General features: G+C 44.5%; 1 protein-coding gene across 1 annotated transcript; it reads right to left on the bottom strand.

Moving 5' to 3' along the window:
- Positions 1-1,927: 1,927 nt before the first annotated feature.
- Positions 1,928-18,908, bottom strand: LOC148121903 (GPN-loop GTPase 1-like). The gene is made up of 14 exons (XM_087907365.1): positions 18,778-18,908; positions 18,005-18,098; positions 16,347-16,386; positions 15,393-15,459; positions 14,643-14,680; positions 12,828-12,906; positions 12,532-12,626; positions 10,679-10,724; positions 10,095-10,241; positions 9,816-9,898; positions 8,785-8,824; positions 6,803-6,893; positions 3,753-3,860; positions 1,928-2,559 (listed from the first exon to the last, which is right to left on the bottom strand). Exons 1-14 carry the CDS (start codon positions 18,886-18,888, stop codon positions 2,477-2,479), a joined length of 1,122 nt encoding a protein of 373 aa, XP_087763491.1. The 5' UTR covers positions 18,889-18,908; the 3' UTR covers positions 1,928-2,476.
- Positions 18,909-23,624: the final 4,716 nt, after the last annotated feature.

Raw genomic sequence — 23,624 nt, 5'->3', positions numbered from 1 at the left:
CCCTGGCATCACAGTGAATGCTGGCAGGCCTGTCCTGTGCAGTTTGTGAGTGCAATGGCTACATTACGTCCAGAAGGTAGCTTTTTGCTGTACATCTCCCATCCAGTGGTTCTGAAATTCTTCTCACCCCTTATTCAAGGTTCCCTGAGCAGGGAGGAGGGAACAGAGATGTCCTAATGAGCGCTTCACCATCACTCACTCAGTTCCGGGTTTCTGCATTAGCTGATGCCCACTGCTATAAGCACCAGTGAAGGCCGAGCTCAAACAGCAAGTTTAGACCCAATGACGTGTGTTCCCGTCTCAGAATGTTTCAGGATTTACTATGTGCATTTGTGTTAGCGCATGGCATGTGAGGGGGCATGTATGGGGAGGCCAGAGACAGCCGTGTGCAGTCAGTTCTCTCCTTCCTGCACACGGCTCCAGGGACCGAACACATGGCGTCAGGTTGGCATACTCTCCATTCCAGGTTTTTATTTTGTTTCTTTTTTTTTTTTTGGTTTTTTGAGGCAGGGTTTCTCTGTGAAACACTCTGGCTGTCCTGGAACTCACTCCCTAGACCTGGATGGCCTTGAACTCACAGACTTCCACCTGCCTCTGCCTCCAAAGTGCTGGGATTAAGGATGTGCACCACCACTGCCCAGTTAGTTCCAGGGTTTTCAAAGACAGTCACATCATATCCCCTAAACCAGCTTCCTGCAATCCTCCTGAAGTTATAACTTACTTAAAATATTTATAAATTTGCAGCCTGGCAGTGGTGGCACACGCCTTTAATCCCAGCACTCAGGAGGCAGAGACAGGAGGATCTCTGTGAGTTCGGGGTCAGCCTGGTCTACAGAGCGAGTTCCAGAACAGGCTCCAAAGCTACAGAGAAACCTGTTTCCAAACTATGTGTGTGTATGTATATATATATGTGAATTTGGAAATTAATCCTTAACATTCTTAAAAATCTATTCTGTTTCGATCCTCACTTTCCAGAATGAAGTGGCCAGCAGGCAGCTGGTGTATGTAAAGCTTTTAGCTCACTTAGAAAACATTAAGCACAGTGAGATAAAGACAAGCCGCTTGCAGAGCTGACGGCAGGAGAGGGAGGCGCCATGGAGAAGAGCAGAGTGTGTTCAGAGCTTTGCTTTGCAAACGGTTTCCCCTTACATAGGTCAGGCAAGTATGGTGGCCCCGCCCTATAGAGGCAGCACTCAGGTGGCAGAGGTGGTTTGAGATACACACAAGGGTGAGTCCTTTTTCTCTTCCTGTTTTAAGAAAGGGTCTCACTATGCAGTTCTGACAGGTCTTGAACTCAGAGATCCACCTGCCTCTGCCTCCCGAGTGCTGGGATTAAAGACGTGCACCGCAATGTCATGATGTTGGGCAGAGAAGATTTAAGCTTTGAAAAAAGAAAGAAAAAGCTCATATTTTTAGAGGTATGGAATATTGAATATTAAGATAAAATTCTATGTTGCTTTAAAATAATACTAGAGAACAGGCACCAAGTCTGAAAGGCAAATTGTGAGGACTGGGACTCAGGCTGAGCTGGGGCAATGCTGTGAAGGCAGAGCACACCAGGCCACCTGCAGGACTTCCTGAGCGGCCTGTTGAGCTCCCCACTCTGGTGAAGCCCATTGGAGAGGTATCGCTAAGACTCTCCTGGCTGCTGACCTTCCTTCTGTTCCACAGACTACACTCTGAGAACCAAGGTAAGCCCTTCTAGTTATGGATTATTGGGTGGATACCTAGCCAAACCCTGCGGTCACAAGCAATGCTTTATATTGTTCTAAGGACAATATAAACAGGACAGGTTTGGGGACCTGGTTAGGCGAATGCATCTGGGAAATTAAACTACAGCTTACAGCCGACCAGGTCTGCCTTTAATGCTCAGTTGTAACATCTATTAGTGATCACACAATTTCTAATCTGAAATCATGACACAGAGTTAAAGTTGAAAACTTTATCCAAGTCACCATTCAAACAGGATTCTTTATAACGTGTTACATGTCTTGTGCAAGCACACCTCACATCAGCACTGGCTGCCGAGGGCAACGCGCTGTCCCTCGGTTCAAACTCATTCTCCCCTCCCATTCTGCTTAAAGAACAGCAACTTAGATGCAGAGTCAAGAGCACAGTGCTAAAGAGCTGAGGCCACGGATCCAGCCTAGCCAAGGTCCAAAGTTGTCTCCAAGATGGAAGTTCTCCTTGTACAATCAGCAGCAAAAGACCTGAATTCAAACAATGCAGCTTGAAGTCTCAGGCTGAACGATTGTCAGCTTCCAGAGCAGTGAAAAGACACTTCCTTGCATAAATACCAGGAGAAGCTGACCAAGGACGGGTACCCACCTGCCAGCTCCACCTTCACCGACTTCATCTCAATCTGGAACCCTCAAAGAAGCTACTATCCTGCTCTTGACTGCAGCCCTGACTCACAGGAAGGGCTTCTCTGTGTGGAGACCCAGTACATTCGACTTCCAGCAACAAGTGGGATGGTCTATTTGTTTCTCTTCCAGTGTTGTGCCATTGATTCTTGCATGAAGTTCTGAAAGGCTGGCTCTTCACGGCTTTCCTCTGTAACTGTACGAGGGAAGGGTGATTCTTTGAAAACCCTCGGGATGACAAGCCAATCAGCAAGCCTGTTACCCACCCAACAGAAACCCCATTTTAAAATTATTTTTCACGTTTTCAAGACAGGGACTCACTATAGATCCCAAGCTGGCCTGGAACCCATAGTCCTCCTGCCTCGGTTTCTACCATCGAGGTTACAGGCATGTGCCATAACACCTGGCTAAAACTATTTTACGGCATTAAGGACTCACACCCTCCAAACATGCGGCATCTAAGTAAAGAAAACATCCCTTTCATAAATAATAACAATGAGGTCTACTCAGGTAGGCAAGAGACAAAAAAATATCCGTTGTAGATTTACCTACTGCTTCAGCCACCCAAGAGCTAGGAATAAAGTAGGGAACCACCAAACTTGACTGCTAAATACTCAAAACAAACAGAACAGTCAGGGCTGGAGAGGGGATTCAGTGGCTAAGAGCATTTGTTGCTCTTGCGTAGGCCCCAGTTTTGTACCCTGCAGCCACGAACCTCCAATTCCAGGGGATTTCTGACCTCTGTGGGGACCAGGCATTCACAGAGTGCATACACAAACATGCAGACAAGACTCTCACATACATAAAGTAAATATAAATATATCTTTAAAAAAAAAAACCAACATTAATGACTCAGGATGTAGCTCAGTAGCACATGCTTTTAGCAAGCAAGAGGTCCTGGGGTACACCCTTATCATCAATTAACCAAAACAGCAGTAACAGCCAGAACAGTGGCACCTGCAGGTCGAGTCAGCAGTTACAAGACATAAAAGGCATGGCACTGGGGTCGCCCACTGTGTGTAGCCCGTTCCTAGACGGCAGTGCTGAGCTGTATCAGTGGAAATCAAGCTGATCGCATACACTCAGGTGGAGCTGTACACAGGTACTGCTCTCTGCTCCTGACTGTGGATGCGACAGAACCAGCGTTTGAAGTCCCTGCCTTGACTTCTCCATCGTGACAGAACCTGGAATTTTGAAATAAACCCTTTCTCCTCTAAATTGCCTTCTGTCGGGCTGTTCTGTCACAGCAAAGGGATGAAATGAAAACATGCAGCGAGACCAGAACCCTCCACATAGGAAACTCTGCTGGCACCATAAGCTTTGCCACCTCCTATTCCTGCCACTGACCACAGGCTCAGGATCTTCAAGTCTCCGCCCACCACCTCTCACCTCTGTGGTCAATGTCATCAGTGTCACTCTCGGCTTCCTCGTCCTCTTCATCCAAGGTTCCTCGCGTCAGGATCAAGTCAGAAGGGTCCAGTGCAGGAGACAGGCTGTCTAGGGTTAAAACATTGATCAGTACAGACATGCCTTGGTTTCTGTTCGTCAAGAGTACTTTTCACGATTCACTGGCAGCATGAAAGTACTCTTGACGAATGGAAAAGGAGGAGCTGAGTCTTCTAAATGTATCAGAAACTTCACTTGTCATCTCTACAACTTCTACGATTGGTTCCACCGAGGAAAACCTAAGAATTGTATCCCTGAAACCCCAGCACTCTGCCTCACGAGCTTACAGACTGGAAGAAGCTGGTTTTTCCAATGAGAGATAAAGGAACATAAGGCTGCAAACTGGCAATAGTTCAAATAATGCAGACGCTTCTAGGGAGGATGCAGGTCAGGGGAGGACTGGAGAAAAAGGTTGAAATGATATGGAATATAGCAGCTGTAGCAACTTTCAAGCAATGGGAGCGGGGTAAAAAAGGGAAATCAAATATACTACTAGCTGGGCAGTGGTGGCGCACGCCTTTAATCCCAGCACTCGGGAGGCAGGGCAGGCAGATCTCTGTGAGTTCGAGGCCAGCCTGGTCTACAAGAGCTAGTTCCAGGACAGGCTCCAAAGCTACAAAGAAACTCTGTCTTGAAAAACAAAAAACAAAACCAAAAAACAAAACCAAAATACCACTAGAGGCAAAATTCCATACTCAGTGAGTAAGGACTAAGCCCTAAGAATGAGAAGTAAGTCTGATCCCGAAACTAAGTGGGACCTAAACCTACAGGAGGGTGTGACCACTGACCAATGTTCAAGTGACTGTGAGACTGAGAAGTTCAGCTGGGGAGGGTTGTGAGACGGGCTGAAGGCAGTAACAGGGAGGGAAACAGATCTCAGTGGCAACCGGGAGTGGTGGTGAATATCTTTAATCCCAGCACTTGGGAAGCAGAGGCAGGCAGATCTCTGTGAGTTCTAGGGCAGCCCTATCTACTGAACAAAGTTCCAGGACAGCCAGAACTGTACAGTGAGACCATGGTTCAGAGAGAGAAAAACGAAAATCTCGGGACAATGATCTACACAGCAATGATGACTAAAGACGCTAACAGTGAATGCCTCCTTCCACACCCAACTAAGAATTATGCAGATATCTGAGGGATGTTCCCCAAATCATCCATGGAAACTCTCCTTCCCATCTGGATGCTGCAGCAGGAGAATGAACACCTGTGACTCTGGAGGACCTTGGTGTGCACTCACACACAGATGGGGAGGGTGTCTGGAATGGCACGGAAGCATTTGTGTCGCTAGCTCTGCAGCCAGGTTCCCCTGTGCTGTGCTCTGATGAACACAAGGGAACAAAGGTCACAAATAGAAGCTTTTTTCTCTTAATAAGGTACCCCAAGAAAAAACTGTTGCTATATGGAGAAAAAAACCTCAAGTATATAATTTTTTTTGACACAATAAATACACCAAGCAGAATTTATATATTAAAAAATAAAGTCCATCTATTTGGTTTCTGGGTCCCACAACAAATTTCCACTCTGCTTTTTGTGGGCAGTCCATCATCTTGCCTCTCAAGGAGGTAGGACATATATATTTTAGACTTATTACTTTTATATGTATGAGTGTTTTCCCTACATGTATGTTTATGAATCACATGTAAGCCTGGTGCCCATGGAGGTCAAAAAAGAGTGTTGGATCACCTGGAACTGGAGTAGGTAGGTGGTCATGAGCATCATGTGGGTGCTGGGAATTACGCCCCAGTTCTCTGCAAGAGCTGCACTTAACTGCCGAGCCATTGCTGCAGCCTCAGGGGTGTGCATCCTAGACATTCCCTCTGAGGGCCAATGACAGAGTAACAGGAAGAAGGAAGGAAACGGGCAAACAGGAGGAAAGGAAGCAAAGAAAGGCGGGAAGGACAAAGACTAAGGTAGCAGGATAAAAGAGTGAAATACAGAACACAACACAAACCCACGCCCGTTGGAAGACCAAGCAGTTTAAAACAGTAACTCTTAATAAAGAAAATAAAATCCACTGCATAATGCAACAAGAAATATGCAAAATATACTCAGGATAACATTCCAGAAAGACACAAGAACGGCCAAATACAAAAATTCTTCCTGCTCGAGGAGGAAGAGGTAACCCAGTCATGTCGGTTCTTCCTGAACTATTTAAGAAGCACAAGCGAACCTCAACACAAATGCCGAACTTTCTGGGAAGCCAGAGAAGCTGATGAGGAAGTGCATGTGAGAAGAGCCAGGGAGGGGAAAGAGTACAAGGGAGACCAGTCTGCGCAGACACTGAAGCATTTTGTAGTTCTAACATGTACAGGCATGTAGGTAAAGAAATCAGTGTAATAAACAGGAGTTCAGAGCCAGCTAGACTGCTCAGTGGATAAGGGCTCTCGATCCCAAACCTGACGGGCACAGTCCTCTCCGAAGGGAACTGGCTACACCTAAGTAAGACCAAGTATTAGACAACAGTGTGTCCATGCTAATCTTCTCATTTTTCCTCACTGTACTGAGACGTTCTTTGCTTTGTTTCGTTTGGTTTATGAAGACAGGGTTTCTGTGTAACCCTGGCTGTCCTGGAACTCACTGCATAGACCAGGCTGACTCTGAACTCACAGAGATCCGCCTGCCTCTGCCTGCAGAGTGCTGGGATTAAAGGTGTGCATCACCACGCCTGGCTGGCTGTACTGAAGTTTTTGAAAATAATATCTTTACTTTTAGGAAGTATACACAGAGGATTAAAAGAGTATCATGTTTGCATGAGCTTTAATAATATCCAAAATTTAGTTATAACACACTATACAAGTACAAGACTTTCAGGGGAAACTCAGTGCAGTGTAAAGTGTGCACCATCATCAGGTACTTCTGTCCCAGATCACTCATGCAGAAGCGTGTATGTATGTCTCCCCATCGCCTGTCCTTTCTCTTTCCCGTTTACACAGACATCGCTGCTGTGTGGATCCACCCTCTGTTCTCTCCTAACACCAAGAGCCCTCCAATACCTTTGCCAGCCCCTGTGTCCAGGGCTACGGAGCCCATATCCTTCCGAAGACGCTCCAGCTGTTCCTTCTGCTGATCACTCTGGGCACTCGCCTACAGACGGGGGAAATGTCCTCACGTTAAATTAGGAGATCCCAGACTGATGAGATGGCTCAGAGGTGCCAGTGCTTGCTTGCAACTGTGTTGAACAATCCCATCTGTGGACCCCACATGACAGGAGAGAACTGAGGTCTGCAAGTTGACCTCCACATGTACTTCCCAACACAAATAAATTTGAAAAATTGTAATACTTTTTAAGGAGGTCTCTAGGACAGGGCTTATGACTGAGAAGCTGAGTGCTCAGCAGATGTGAAGCCCTGGTTTCAATCTCTGGCACAAAGAAATAAAATAAAGCAAGATAATAAAGATGTATAAATTAAGATGCCAGTTTTTTTTTTAAGGTAAGGTTTCATGTAGTATAAGAGGTAGGATTTCATGTAGTATAGGTCAGCCCAAACTCACTATGTAGCCATGGATCCATGATGACCCTGAACTTAACAGGGTCCACCACCATGCTTAGTTAGTACTAAAGAACAAGCTAAGTGTTCTTAAGCTAAACAAATATTCAACCAACTGAGCTAGGTCCCCAGTCCCCAAGTGCCACCCTTTTAGGAGATTAGGAATTATAAAAGTACTAGAAGCTGGTAAAGGGTAACAGATATGGAGACAGTCATGTGGGCCCAAGAGACAGCAGATTTCCAGTCATATGCTGAATGAAATAATTCAGAGCATATACCCAGAACCATGACCAGAGAACCCTCAAGTGGCGCTTGGCAAGAAGGCCCTATGATAAAGGACCGAATGCAGGCTCTGCCAAAGGGAGAGCCTCAACTTAGCATCTGGAACAGACCTTGAGATATCTCTCTATTCTTCAAAATCCTACAACAAGCCTTTATGTTGACCTCAGAGACTGGATGAGGTGGGGCATAAAAAGTCCTTGGTAAAGATATTTCAACAAAATTCTGATATTTTAAAACTTCAGATACAAAGCCTGTGTGGTAGCTCATGCCTGTAATTCCAGCACTCAGAAGGATGAGGTGGTAAACAAAACAAAACAAAAAGGATAAATATTCAAAGAGAAGAAAAACTGTTTGGAGGTCCTTCTGCATACAGACAACATAAACACCAGTTTACGAATTTAAATGAACAAGTGCTTGAGGTGGGATGTGGTGTCTCAAGCCTGCAGTCCTACCTGTTCAGGTGACTGAGGGAAGAGATCCCTACAGCCCCAAAGTTTCAGGCCTGCCTGGGGTACAGTGAGACCTCAACTCAAAACCAAACAGGGCTGGGCACACAGTTCAGAGAGTAGAGCACCACCAAAAACAAAGAAACAAAAAAAATGCAAGAATTTAAAAGAAACACATAGGGCTAGAGAGATGGCTCAGAGGTTAAGAACACTGGATGCTTTTCCTGAGTTCAATTCCCAGCAACCACATGGTGGCTCACAACAATCTATAAGGAGACCTGGTGCCTTCTCCCAGCATGGAGGTGTACAGGCGGGGGAACATTGTACACATAATCAGTAAATAAATCTTTTAAAATAAATAAATAAAAAATAAAAGAAACACACAAGTTCCAGCAGTTAATTATATCTCAATAAAGTCAGAAAAAAATTAAAATAACAAGTCAGGCAGTGGTGGCACAAGTCTTTAGTCCCAGCACTTGGGAGGCAGAGGCAGGCAGATCTCTGAGTTCGAGGCCAGCCTGATCTACAGAGTGAGTTCCAGTACAGCCAGAGTTATACCGATAAACCCTGTCTTGATAAACCTTTCCTTCTCATCCCTGCTACCTGAGTGCTGATTACAGCACAGGCCAGCATACCAGCTGGTCCCCAACTCCTCTGCTCAAGAGTCCCCTGCCCACTATGGTGACTGGCTGGGACTGCAGGCCTGTGCCATGTGTGGGTCAGACGGACTCTGACAGCTCTACCACACGCCCCTCTTACCAGTGATTTCTTCAGGCGCTCGTATTCAGGCCGATATTCCCTGGAGAAAGAAATGCCTTCTCAGTCCCTCTCCTGAGAGACCCACACTGCCCACCCCAACCTATCACTTCTGTCTGCTTAAAAACCTCCAGCAACAAGACCTGACATCACCAGTCTACCCCTGTGGAATTCAACAACTCCTGATGGCTGTTGTAGAGACTTCCAATGAAGACACCACAGCTGAGGGGCAAGGGCTCGTGCTGGTGTGAGGAAACAGCTGAGAAGACGGCTGCTGCTCGGGAAGGCCAATGTCTGAGGAAGCGATGGGCCTTAGGTCAACAAGACACACACAAAACCCTTGACGGCTCATCAGTGGGAAAATAATGTTGCCTGGCAACCACAATGTCTTTCTTAGGATCAAACTATGAAGCCAAAGCAGTATGCTAACAGGCAGGCTATGAGTCGTGGTCCCAGTGTCACAGGTGCTCTCCTTTAGGTGAATGGATCCCACTTTACACCAGCAGCTCTGGTTGTAAGATCGTGAAGAATAGAGAGGTGTCTCACAACTTGTTCCAGCAGTGACAACAGCTGTAACAGACATTCATGAACTGTCTCTATGATGGGGAAATCACTGTGCTAGAACTTCGCATATACGTCCCCTCGGTGCCAAATCCACACCACAGCTTCTACAGCTGATGTCTGACAGGGACAGAACTATCACCTCTTGTTTCTGAACTTTGTACAAGTCTTTTGTCCTACAATAACAGACCTGAGAAGTTGCCCTCGAAGCTGTAGTAACTATCAAGTGGCTCTTTTCAGAACAGGCTTGATGACCCCTGCCTGGCAACCACTGAGACCAGTGAACACTTTATATTTCTATCTTTTTAAAGACGGGAACAGACCCTGGTTACTTCTGAGTGTGGTCAGGCCTAATATACATATGCAAGTAAAAATACTTTACACAGAAGATGGAAATGCTTCTCCTGGCCAAATGACTACCGTATGAGAATGGGGGGTAATGGGGAACACATCAAGAGCCCCTCCTTCCTCACCTTTCGTACTCTTCTGCAGCACTGGTAACTTGAACACAGAGCTCATCAAAGCCGGTGCCCATCACAGCAGAGACACCCACCACCTGCCAAGAAGTAGCATGAATTTGCGTGTTAGACAAGGGCTCTGCTAATGAGCTGCCCCCAACCCATGAACAACACAGCACTACCAAGAACAAAATTACATACTTTACAGAATGTAAAGCTGGTTCGAAGCCAGTGAAGGCTTCAGTAAGACATTATCTGCAGCTACTGTCAACGAGGATAGGAGATAAAATTTACCCTGAGCGAGCTATAAAACTCATCTAACACCAGGCTCATGGAACGAGTCAGGTTACTGACGTAGGTAGTCTCTTGGTTCAAGGCATCTTGGAAAGTCTCAAAATCCTGCATCCACTCCACTGCAAAGCTGTGGTCAATGATGTCAGTCTGTGCCAGAGAGAAGGCAGTCATCAGCACGGCTAAACCATGGCAAAAGTCATCTAAGTAAGTGGTTGACAGCAAAGAACTCATCACCCACAGATGTTCTTTCTCTGGCGCCCGTTCCCAGCTCCACTGCAACAAACCATAAAGCAATCTGCCTTGGCTCTGATTAGTATTTCCAGAAGACTGTTCCTCTACTGACACAGAACCCCTGATGCTGAGGGACGGCTGACACACTCTGTCTGCCCTGCAGTCACTGGGGGAGAGGCAGCACTGAATACACACTCCGTCTGGCGGCATCTACTTCCCTGATGTGCCTGACTCTCCGCAGTAAAATCTCAATGTGCTAACACTGAAGTCACTTCTCACACCTACCCAGACCTTCTGACTCATTCCAGACTCTGTGTTAAAGACATGCTGAAACCCCCACAGGAAGTACTCACTTTGTTCATGACCACAATGAAAGGCAGCTTGGTTTTATATAAGATGCTGAAAAAAAAAAATCAAACATGGAGCCAGCATTATTGAAAGTATTTAAGGCCAGGCATAATGTCACATGCTTGGAATTCCAGCAGTCAGAAGGGAGAGGCTGGAAGTTCATGAGTTCAAGGCCAATCTGGGCATATAGTGAGAGTTTGTTTCTAAAAAAATCTAAAAGTATTCAAGTTCTGCGGACTAAGTAAAGACAACAGAAAAACCTTCAGTCTGAATTGTAGGTGGTATGTAGTCTCCTCTGCCAAAGGAAAATGACCACCAACATCAACCCCATATCATGTGTTAATATTGATCCTTTTTAATATTTTACAATTCTCTAATTTATTACTCAAGTGGAGGAAATGAGCATTTATTAATTACCCAAAATAGGACGGTTACTCTGGTAGGCACTTTTACATGTATGTATATGTGTGTGTGTGTGTGTGTGTGTGTGTGTGTGTGTGTATCCTTTAATCTATATAGATGCCATGTAAACATATACAATTTTTGCTTTGTTTTTAAGACAGGGTCTTATTCTGCGGCCTACACTAGCCTAGAACTAGTATGTGGTCCAGGCTGGCCTTGACTTTATAGCAATTCTCCTACCTCAGCCTCTAAAAATATTGTCCTACAGATTGAAAATTTCCCACATTTACTGAGGTAGATGCACATGATAAAATTATATATATTGCAGGTATGCATGATGAATTATTTTTAAAGTTGATCTCTCCGCTCCCTTTACTGATTTAGTGTCTGCAGTCCTGATGGTTGACCCAGGCCTCGAACGTGAGAGGCACACCCTCTCCTGCTGAGCTACATTCCCAGTCCTCTGACATTCTGATCCATGAATACACTGTGAAATTACTGCAGTCAGGATAATCAAGCAGCTGTGTTTTACTCATTAATATAACTGTGGAACAACGCTATCTTTCCATGTGGATCAGGACTTCTTGCATCCAATATGATGTTTGTTCCGACCTATCACACTGCTGATGGCTCCTGTCCATTCCCAAGCATCAGTTTCCGTAACTCTCCTTCAACATCAGTCTGAACTCACAGTGAACCAGGAAGCATCTTTTTTCTCCCAATGTAACATTTGGGATAAACTAAATGGGATAACATTTGGATTATAACTAAAAGCTGTTAATACTGTTCTTAATGCTATGGCAGGGTCTTACTCCTTAGTCTGTGCTGGCCTTGAATTTGTCCTCCTTCACCTCCTGACTTGGAATGCATTATCACACCTGGCTTCGACAAACTTTTATTAGTAATGTCTCCTCATGTTACATTTTTACATTACTTATACAAAACGTAAGCACCACTGACACCAGAGAACTCTCTCTGCTCTATCCAGACTTGGCTCTCCTCTGACAGGCGAGGAAGGAGGATGCTGAGAGAAAAGCCAATAGTACACGCCTCTCTTTAGGGCCTTCTCCTAACTGAGGACAATCAACTGAGTAGTAAATACAAATTATCACAAACCCAGGGGTATATAACCAGGACTCAAAACGAAGAGGGGAATAAAGTCAGAGAAAATAAAGCCGGAGAGATGGCTCAGCAGTTAAGAGCATTTACTATTTTTACAGAGGACCCAGGTTCAGTTCCCATCACCGACATGGTGACTCACAACTGCCTGTAATTACAGTTTGAAAAGATCTGACCACCTCTTCTAGCCTCCACAGGCTCCTGCACACATGTGTTAGACACACTCTCGTACAAGCCCACACACATGTAAATAAGTCATGTCTTTAAAAACTAAAAAGTAGAAAGAGAAAGAGGCCTCACAGCTGACAAAAGACCATGTCTACCAAGCATCGGTTACCTGCATGCATACAACATATTGGACATGAAGGTCACTGGGTTGGTACTTCGTGATGTGTCCATGACGTAGATGACCACTGTGGGAAATGAGGATGCCTAGAACACAGAATAAGTAAAGTCTTAATCAGAGGGCTCATTACCTGCTCCCATGCTCTTCCTCCCTTCTTGCCAAGAGAGAACGAGTGTTGACCAGGTGTGCAGAGCCCCGCCTTTCCATCTCATACTCAGCCCCAGGCAGCAAACAGAGGCCGAGCTAACTCTCCAGATGTTCTCATGAACAAGACCCAGAACACTCACCAGGGCCTCAGTGATGATTGTCCCAGAAGCTGACCAGGTGAATACTTCAATCTGTCCGGGTGTGTCAATCAAGACATACCTGGGTCAAGGAGACCATTAAAGGGTGTTATACTTGGGCAATTCTGAAGATTTCCCATCACAGAGAAAGCTCAATGTCTGCAGATCCAAGATAGCAATAACCTCTGCACATTGCCAAACAGTCCTATCGTGCCCAAAAGTTACATATTCCCAAAGCTCGTTCCAGGTCCAAGATTCATGCTACTGAGAAGAGACAGCACAGCCAAGCTGCTGTAAAGAATCGGAGAAAACTGTGATGATTACAGGAACACTGCACTACCAAGGGGACAAGAGGAAAACCAGAATGACACTCTCTGGGGAACCATCCTGTTTCTTAAGGACAAGGATGAGGAATGGAGGGCGTATAAGATCTACCTTAATAAATATACCTTTAGAAACAGGCAAACTTGGGGATGGGGTATAAGTCAGTGTAGAAAAAAGGCTGTACATGGGCTTAAGGTGTTCAACATCCTGGGTCCAAGCCCCACGGAAATAAAGCAGTAACAAAGTCAGCAAATAAACACAGGACAGAAACCAGGGAAACAGAAAGGGAAATTAAGGAGCGACTGCTAATGGTGGGAGGAGGGCTGTGTGAAATTAAGCAATCATGATCCATGCACCAGTATGTAAATATAATAAAATATATTTTAAAAAAAACTTCACAGAATGTGATCTCCAAAAAGCCTGTTTTGGTGATGGTACACGCCTTTAATCCCAGCACTCAGGAGGCAGTAGGTCGATCTCTGAGTTCAATGCCAGCCTACATAGCAAGTTCCAGGACAGCCAGGGCTACACAAAAAAAACCCTGTCTCAAAAAACCAAACCAAAACAACAACAAAAAAACCTGTCTTATTATTTTTTCTTATATTTCTGATAGTGAGCCTAGCCTTTAACAGCTGAGTCATCTCTCCAGCCCTTGTTATTTTTTTCTAATGAAAACAAAGATCGACCTCAATTACAATCCCATCTTTGTAAGACTTTATGCATAGAATAGGTGAAATGTCAATCCCTGAACAACAGTAATTGGTACTAGGACTGAGAATGACAGTTTCATGTTTTAAATATTATGTATTCTTTTAAAATAATTTTTCTATTAAATTTATTTAGTTTACATGTGAAAGTATAGAGCTACAGCAAGCATATGGGGGCCAGAGGTCAACTCATAGTTCTCTGCTTCCCTACCTGGGTCCCAGGAATCGGACTCTGGTTTGGTGGCAAGTGTCTTTGCCTGCTGAGCCATTTCCCTGACCCATGGAGATTCTTTTTCTTTGAGACAGGATTTCTCTGTGAAACCCCAGCTGTCCTAGTGAATTCTTTATAATGAGCTTGTTTCCTTTTTTGCTTTTTTTTTTATAAAACAGTAAATTATCTTTCTCCCTTAGAAAAGGTAAACATATCAAAATTTAATAATAGTTAATGAGAAATGATGCCTTCCCCATCATGGTAGACTGTGTTCCCTCAAATGATGAGCAAATATCTTCTTCCCTTAATCTGAGAAAGGAGAAAGAATTAAGTGTTTCTCCAAAAGTCATGTAAAACGAAGAGAAGTGTTGGGAGGTGGGGGGGAAGGTGTCACCGTAACTGGGAGTAATCCTCTGTATTAAATGTCATCTCAACAATTTTCTTGTCCCCTTTGTTTGCATTTCTAACAACTTGTCTCAGTTAAGAGTTTTAGAGGTCAAGGCTCTCCAGATCCTCTCAAAGTCTAGAAATGTGTCAATGACAGGCAGGAAATGAGTAGGCATTGAGACCACCTACTTGAATGTGTTCTGGGCCTTCTCGATAAATTTCATCACCTAGAAGAAAAAGAAGTCAATTGTAACAGGATCTGATTCCAACACAACACCAGAGGTCACCCTCCAGGGTGGCCCATGTTAAATCAGCATCACAAAGCACAACCCAAGGACACCAAGCAAGGGACTCAAGGAAGCAGAGCCAAAGTGGCAACTCTGTCACTGAGAAGTCAGGGTCCCTGGCACACTGGCCACAACTGTGTGTTTTAAAGAGCCAGGTCAAACTGTGTTATCCAGGCACACTGTGGACTTCAGGCCATTCAGCCTCCTGAGCTGGGAACTCTGGTACAAACCACGCTGCTGGCTGTTGCCAAATGTTAATGTCTCAAGTAGCAGAATCAGAGTAAAATGCAATGATTATAAGCCACTCTCATGGGAGTGACAGAGAGCAGAGGATGGCAAATACTCATTGCAAGAAAAAAGTGTATTATTTCACCATCCCTTGCTGTAGCTAACCGCAGCACCCTGTACCCTCAGTACCACCATATGCTGATAGCAGGCCAGAGAAAGAACCCAGGTCTCTTGGATTTTGTTTTGTTCTCACAAATATTAAATGCGAAGGACCCACCACACTTAGAGGCTGTTGTCTACCAAAATGCCTGCTTATTTTCAGTATGTCTCCACTTTAGCGGCCCTGCTTATTCTGTGATCAGACGAGAGCACACAAGAGTCAGGTTTTACAGTGCCATGCCTATAAATGTAAAGGAAGCCTTACCTGATCAAATCTGGTAGCAAAGAGATTGAGTGAGGTCACTATGCCACCATTTGGCCCAAGTCCATATCTGAGCATTCAGTTAAGGATTTAAACTGCACAAGTGAGATTATATAGTTCATACCTAGATTGTCATTCATCCAACAGCATTATGTTTAATCTTGACATTATGTTCAGTATATAACAGTATTAGTGTTCAATTAATGGGTACTGCCAACCCAGTCTTTGACAACCATATGACCTTAGTGTTACAAGAATCATTTACTAGCAAGGTCCTCCTTGTTCCTCTATCATTTTAGAGATGGTCATACAAGATAACGACAACAGAAGGGCCAAAATTTAGTGAGGACACACGTGTCAAACAGTGCAGACTGCTGGCATCAGTTATTAAAATCATCTACGGAGCCAGACATGGTAGCTCAACGCCTTCAATCCCAGCATTCAGGAGGCAGAGGCAGATCTCTGTGGATTTCGAGCCAGTCAGAGCTACATGTAACACTCTTTACTGAGCCTCACTAACTAAGCTACCTAAAGTTACTTACAGTGAGCCACATGCCATGCGGAAATCAATCCATAGGAATTAATTCAACTCATCGTATTTTTCTTGAGTTTCCAGGTCAAATTCATAGTTATCAATGACTATCTCACCCAAGGCAACATCATTTCACTGGACCCCGGCAGCTACCAAGTGGTCACTCATTTACTGATCTCTAATTACAATCCCTGTGGTCTGAGCATACTAAGAAACTGAAATCAAATGGCAGGGAAGTATTGCTGGGAATCTCTAATCTCTCCTACATTCATCTTATTTATCTGACATCTTTCTAATATGATGATTTAAAGGAAGCTGAGTGTTCTACTTGTGTATTTCACAGTTTGACAGGAAAACCACTCCCTCAAAGTGGGGAGCAATTCTGCAGGAACCAGTCAGTCCCTGGCAGATGAGGAAAATGATACTGCTTCATGACTTCTTTATACTTCACTGTGTCACGAATATCTGAGGGGAAAAGAGAGAGAATGGTTTATTTTCTGAGGCATGGTCTCAGTTGTCCAGACTGTCTTTGAACTTTCCATGTAGCCCAAGCTGTCCTCAAACTCTGAGCGATTCTCCTGCCTCAGCCTCCTGGGAACTGAGGTTGCAGAGTCTCACCATAACTGACTTAGGCTTCTGAACCAGCATTTTCTTATACCTTTCTCCATTTACAGTGGCTTCCTTCCTGACTAAGAGAACCACTGAGTATCCTGTGAAGAAGGTTAGGCTCCTGGGTGTGATGGTGCACACTTCTAATCCCAGCACTCATGAGGCAGAGTCAAGCAGATCTCTGTGAGTCTGAAACCAGCTTGGTTTACGAAGTGAGTTTCAGGACAGCAGGACTACATAGAGAGACCCTGCCTCAAACAAACAAAAGAGTTAGGCTAGAAGTTCTTAATTATGATAGCTATTGTCTGAAACAAGATTAAACATTTTAGAGAATTTCAATGGAAGTGGGCACATACACAGGGGCAAAAACAAAACAAACAAAAAGCCTCAAACCAAAAACTACGGCCTGGTAATAAAGGCAACCTACCCACCAGGGGCTGGAGAGCTGGTTCAGTGATTAAGAGCACTTCAGGCTCTTGCACGGGACCCAAATTCAGTTCCCAGCTCACAAAGGTCTCCAAGTCCCGTTGCAGGGGTTCTAGCGCCCTCCCCTGGACTCTGAAGGAACCAGGCACATACCGTGGTGCACAGATGCAGGTAAAACATCCACACACATAAAACAAAAATCAATGAATGAGAAGAAACCTACCCACCAGTCTGAAGATGACCAATATTACAATTTTACCCTCAAGTTTCAATAGGAAAGTTTTTGTAAAATCTTCCGAAAATGACTTATGATTCTTAAAACAAGATCTCCCCACCCTCCTTAAATTGCATATTTGGGGTATAAGAAGTTTAATAAGATTAACAAGTGACAGTTATGGCCAGGGATCAGGAAGCCTGAGCCCAGCAAGAACCCTGTCCCTGGATCAAATGAGTCTACCACTCACCCCCACTTTTTCTCTCTTTAAAAAACAAAAACACAAGCAGGGTTTGGCTATGAAGGTCTCACTGACCCTGACCTCTCAATATTCTGCCTCAGACTCCCTTGGATAACACCCATACATAATCTTCCTGATAGTTTCAGTCAGAAATTCTATTCAGAGCAACACACACACACACACACACACACACTGGTTTTTCAAGACACAATGCCTATTTTTAACGCCCCCCCCCCACACACACCACACAACTTTGGGAACAGAAAGGTCCTTCCTACTGATCAGAGTGAATTATATCAGAACCTATAAACTATTACTACACTCTGACAAAAGAAACTAAATGATTTATGTGTTATTTTTTAATAGACTTGATGTCACTTCTTCACAAATGAATTACAAGAGTTTCACATACTAAGGACAAAAGAGAAACGGGGTGAATGGAAATGATACAAACTTAGGAATTGTTAGAATAAAGAGAGGGCTAAGTCTCAACAAGGAGAAACCTGTTGTGTATCTCAGGCAAGTCCATAGTTAAAAAAAGAAAAAGAAGATAGTGAGTTAGTTCAGAAAAAATGAAAACTGAAGGCACTCACCAATATTGGCGGGAAAGGGGACTTCATGCACAGCTGGGTCCAGGTTGATGACGTAAGGCGGGGAGCCTTTCTTGTGGAGGTGTCCTGTGAGCCTCTGCAAAATAAATAAATAAATAAATAAAACAAACAAACAAACAAACAAAGCGGGAGAGGGTTGGAGGGTGGTGATAAACGCTAGGACAAGGACCAAAGAAGTCTCATTACTTTACTGCCAAGCCTATAAAATCTGTAGCAATTTCATTCTCCCCTCCACCGATTACACTGAACTCTCAATTTAAAAGCCATCTAGCTCGAATACAGACCTAGCAGACCTCCTCTGCCCTCCATCACCTCTCCACTAACTTTGAAAGTCCCTGTAAATGTCTTTTTTCCTATCTCCTTTACTAAACATTAACTCCGTGAAAGCAAGATCCCTGTCGATTTCATTTTCACTGGATAGTCAGAACTTAGAACGTGGTCAAAAAAAAAAGAACACCCAACTCCTCATGCAAAACCAGTGTATTGGCATTATATCCCCCTACTCTTCAACCTCGGGCCTTCAGAAAAGCTGCTAATTCACAGCCAGACAATTTCAGTGGCACCAAGCATGCCCTAAAGTTACAGAAGGTTGCCTTAAAGGACCCAGGCTAGGGTTCGAGGCTTCGGGAGTCACAGGCAAGACCCCAGAAAACCACGCGCCCAGACCCTCCAACTCCCAGACAACTTCCTCCCTTCCTCCCTGGCCACGGGCAACCTGCCGAGCGATACTACCGCTTCCGCGCAGTGCACGTCACCTGTACAAAGGTAGTTTTCCCGGATCCCGCCATTCCCAACACCAAGAGACACACGGGGAGCTGGGGAGCCCCGGAGCCTTGGGGCTCAGCCGGAGCAGCGGGCGCCGCCATCTTTCCTGAGCCCCGCCCACTGCTCCACGGAGACGCCTACAAGCCGGATATTCGCGGCACTCCGGGCTGCGATTGGCCGGAGAATACGCCCTCTCTGCACTTAGAACTGCGATTGGTCAGATGATCCGGCCTCGCTGCGTTTAGGGCTACGATTGGCTGGAATCCCCATACCTGCTGGGCCGCGTTCTGTGGGCTCAGAATGGCGTCTAGGCATCAGACTCTCTGGGGTTGTTTAGTTGCTGTAGCTGCCAAGTAGGGGCTTTGGACAAATGAAGGGGAGTGTAGGGAGCAGGGAGAGTTGACAGGTAGGACCCGGGAGGGGCAAAGTTTGTGTCTCGAAAGGCGCAACGAGGTGGGATCCCAAGCCTAGGGTCATAGGGTCACAAACCTGTCAAGATTGTGAGGTTAGCCTTCTATCTTATTGATTAAGAAGAAAAAAAATTTTTTTAAACGGTCATTATTTTCTAGAAAATATTAGGTAAAAACTGGGGTAACATTTGAAAGGATGAAGACTGTCCTTCAAATAACCATGGAATGAACAGTTCAGGCAGAGTCCTCACTGAATGCGAAAGGGATGAAAAAAGAGAGGGGTATTTGTGACCCGAGTGTAGCTGAGTAATTGATACTGAGGGATTTGAGTAGAGGCGAGTAGTAATGGAGGACCTTCACCCCTTATTCTCAAAGGGACGAGAAGAAATTTCCAACAGAATGTTTTCCCAGGAAGATAGTGGCCTTCCCTTCAGTCACTTAGCTCAGCCCAGTCAGCCACCTAGTACAGGCTGATAAAATGGCCTAACTCAAGAACAGTGGTCTTGCTCTAAGAACAAGGAAAAAGCTGACTTAGCAGAATGGGAGGGAGCAAAAGTCCTTGTACCCGTGCCAAAGCAGCTTCAAAGCCTCTTTGTAGTTATGCCTTTAAAAGCCTAACCCACAGAGGAGATACAACTCCCCTCTCTACCTCGCTATAACAGGGTCAGTAGACAGGGATTCCAAACATGTTTGTATTACGCTGATTAAACCTTGCTTATTACAGTCTGGGCCTCCCTGGGGGGTCGTAATCTGGGCACAACAGTATGAGTCTCATGAGGGAGAGACCGTATAACAAGAGACTGTGACCAGAAATGCTTTAGTTGTCCATTTGTATATCCGTTTGTCCCAGGGAAGAAGAAAAGATGGTTAAAGAAAATCAAAAGTCCAAGAGAAACATGGTAAAACTCCTAAAAGTCCCTAGTGTTACAGTGTAGATGACTGTTAATCATATTCCAAGCACAAAGGAAATCCCACCCATTATGTTAGAAATAAAAGAGGGCTCATTGTAATTTTTAAAACTAATTGGAGTCACAGCAGGCGCTCAAACTTGGGGATAATTTAATGTTTAAAATCCTTTTGTATAACACCAGTCCTCCCAGCACTCAGAAAACTGAGGCAGAAGATTGTCAAGTTCAAGGCCAGAGTGAAAAACAAAGGGTGGTGAGTACCAAGAGGCGGAAGTAAGTCCCAAATGCAAATTGTGTCCACAGCAGATTAGCTACCAAGACCTGCTGGGCATGGTGGGTAATTTGAGGCGAGGGAGACATGGTACCTGAAACATATCCAGTCTCCTGTCCTTGCAACACCCCTTTCTCTTTTCCTTCCCAACTAAAGGGATCTGGGGACACAATATAGATTATCTTGACCACATTGTTCTAAAATTTCAATGGTACACAACCAACCAGGAGGCAGATCTGGGTGGTGGACCCCCAAAAAAGCCAAAAGAGTAAAACATCACACAACAGTCCCCACACCTTACAAGAATAAGTTTGTTTCCTAAATCTATTATACCCTGCAAAACATGTTTTTCTTTTTTTTTTAAGATTTATTATATATACAGTGTTCTGCCTGCATGTCTGCTTGCATACCAGAAGAGAGTAGCAGATCTCACTACAGATGGTTGTGAGCCACCACATGGTTACTGAGAATTGAACTCAGAACCTCTAGAAGAGCATCCAGTGCTCTTACCCTCTGAGTCATCTGAGTCATCTCTCCTACCCGCGAAACATGTTTTTCAACCTGCACTGAACTTATGACCCCATGATGTATGACTGACCTTTATCTTACAAAATATGTTCTCAAGATACCTTGTTCTATACCAGTGACCACCTATCCCATAATGTATGACTCTCCTTCAAATTATATATATATATTATAAAGAATATATATTATATATAAATAAAAGCAAGAATATATATATATATTACCTTTCATTGTATTTCTTTTCTTGTCTTTTCTTTTTTTTTTTTTTGAGACAGGGTTTCTCTGTAGCTTTGGAGCCTGTCCTGGAACTAGTTCTTGTAGACCAGGCTGGCTTCAAACTCACAGAGATCTGCTTGGCTTGCCTCCCAAGTGCTGGGATTATAGGCATGTGCCACCATCACCCAGCTCATTGTATTTTTTTTTCTAACAGCCAATTACCCGACCCATGTAAACATGCTTATAGCTATTTTCTATTGACCTTAACCTTTCCCATAAAAGGAATCTCAAGAAGCCCATAAAGGACTGCTCTCTGAAAAACAATCCCTACTTAGGGTGAGACAGCTGGCTGGCAAATCCTGGGTGCATCTCTACAATACAGTTTGCTTTACTTAGACAGTGGTGGATTTGGTCTCTCTCCTAGCATAATCGGGTTGAACAAGAGTCGTTTTGAAAATTATTTGTAAATAATAGCTGAAGTTGAACATATACCACAAGCCTGGGTTGTTTGGGTACATGCAGAGAAACATGTCTCTTTTCCAGGTGTACCAAGAACACTACACACGAATAACAGAAGTTACAATGCATTGATGCTAGGAACATTCATCAGAGAAGACACCTGTGCTCCAAAACCCTCCCTGACCTTCCAGAACTGCAGACAAACGTTGTGTGCACCCTGTTCCCCGTTTGTGTCTTTCTCCAGGTAGCATATGGGCAGCCAGCAGCGGTCTTTCTAGTAGAACGTTAGTAAGAGTGGCAGGCTGCTTCTAGCCTTGTAACTGTACACTGTGCTATCTCCCCCTTTCTTGGCTAGATCAGATGGCTTTATAGGGCCCTAGAGGAGAAGAGTGCACAAAGATGGAAGATGTGTGATCTTGTGAAGGAGAGCCACCTAATAACACCTATCTGAAACCATTAATGGGGCACTTACCATTTCTAAGCTGGGCAGTGGTGGCACACACTTTTAATCCCAGCACTAAGGAGGCAGAAATAGGAAGTTCCATGTGAGTTGGAGGCCATCCTGGTCTACAGAGTGAGTTCCTGGATGACCAGGGCTGTTATTCAGAGAAACCCTGTCTCAAAATAAATAGATTAATAAACAAACAAATAAATAGCTCTAGTATACAACTTTTTCTGTCTAGAAGGAAGAATGAATTGTAATGTATTTACACACTGGATTATATCAGCTATAAATTTAATAAGGCCATCTAATTATGAATAAACTTCAAAATAGTGCTGTCTGGGAAAAGCAAGTTATAGACACATCAAATGTACCACTGATATGTGTGTGTGTGTATATATATATTTGTATAAAATGTATGTGTGTTCATGTGTGTGTATATATACAAACATATTATATATGTTTATATTTATATTTGTGGACAGGAATAAGTAACACCAAACATAGGCTAGGATTCAGGGGGATTTCAACTGAATTTTCATGTTTATTTTCAGTACTAAGGACTATATCTAGGGGCTTTCCCCTTACTACACTGCCCTTATTACGCTACCACTGACTTACAGCTGCCCTCTCTTACATTGGTTCCCAAAGTGACCTTGAACTTGGAACCCTCCTGCCTCAGCCTCTCAAGCAGCTGGTGTCACCCAGCACACAGCTCGCATCTTATTTCTGTACAAGGATAAGGAGTGGAAGCTCGTTGTACTTCAGAAAACAACTTTCAAGACGATGGGTGCGCTGGCTCATGCCCGTGCCTGTAGCACCCAAAAGGCTGGCACTTGTGACTTTGCTGTGAGCTCAGTGGCTACACAATAAAATTCCAAGGCAGCCCTGAATACCAAGTGAGATCCTGTCTCAAAAAACCAAAAGATACCAGGAGACAGAGGCAGGTGGATCTCTGTGAGTTCGAGGTCAGCCTGGTTTACAGAGTGAGTTTCAGGACAGGTCTGAAAGCTACAGAGAAAACCTATCTCTAAAAAGAAAGAAAGAATAATTTATCTCTCCTACCTCTTTCTTAAAAGCAACACTTTGGATATTTTCCTCACTGCAACCTGCTCTTTGCTCTTTCTCACCCCCAATCTCTTCAGTTTTGGGGCAAACGGTTCCACTGTGTGTTCAGCCAACACTGTGTGTAGAAGCCAACAGCATCATTTTCTCTTGTCTCCTTGACTCTTGACTCTCTGAACCTTACCAGCTTCGCCTTCCCCTCCTCAACCCAAATTCCTCAATCACTCATCAGCAATACTTCTTTAAAATAGGATTTCACATTTAGTGTGTGCACATGAGTGTGTGTGTGTGTGGGCATGTGTGTGCGCATGAGGGCATGTGTGCGTGTGTGCACATGTGTGTGTGTGTGCGGATGAGGGCATGTGCACATGTGCGTGTGGGCATGTGTGTGCATGAGGGCGTGTGTGCATTGTGTATGTGGGCATGTGTGTGCACGAGGGCGTGTGTGTGTGTTTGTGCGCGTGTGTGTGCATGTGTGGGCGTGAGGGCATGTGCACCATGGTGCCCAGGGGGAGGTGAAAGGACCTGCTTGAAGGAGTCT

This window comes from Myodes glareolus, chromosome 6 (genome assembly GCF_982192425.1).
Source record: "Myodes glareolus chromosome 6, mMyoGla1.1, whole genome shotgun sequence".
Lineage (NCBI taxonomy): Eukaryota > Metazoa > Chordata > Mammalia > Rodentia > Cricetidae > Myodes > Myodes glareolus.
Note: the sequence above shows the minus strand (reverse complement) of the source record. Positions and strands in the feature narration are given on the sequence as shown.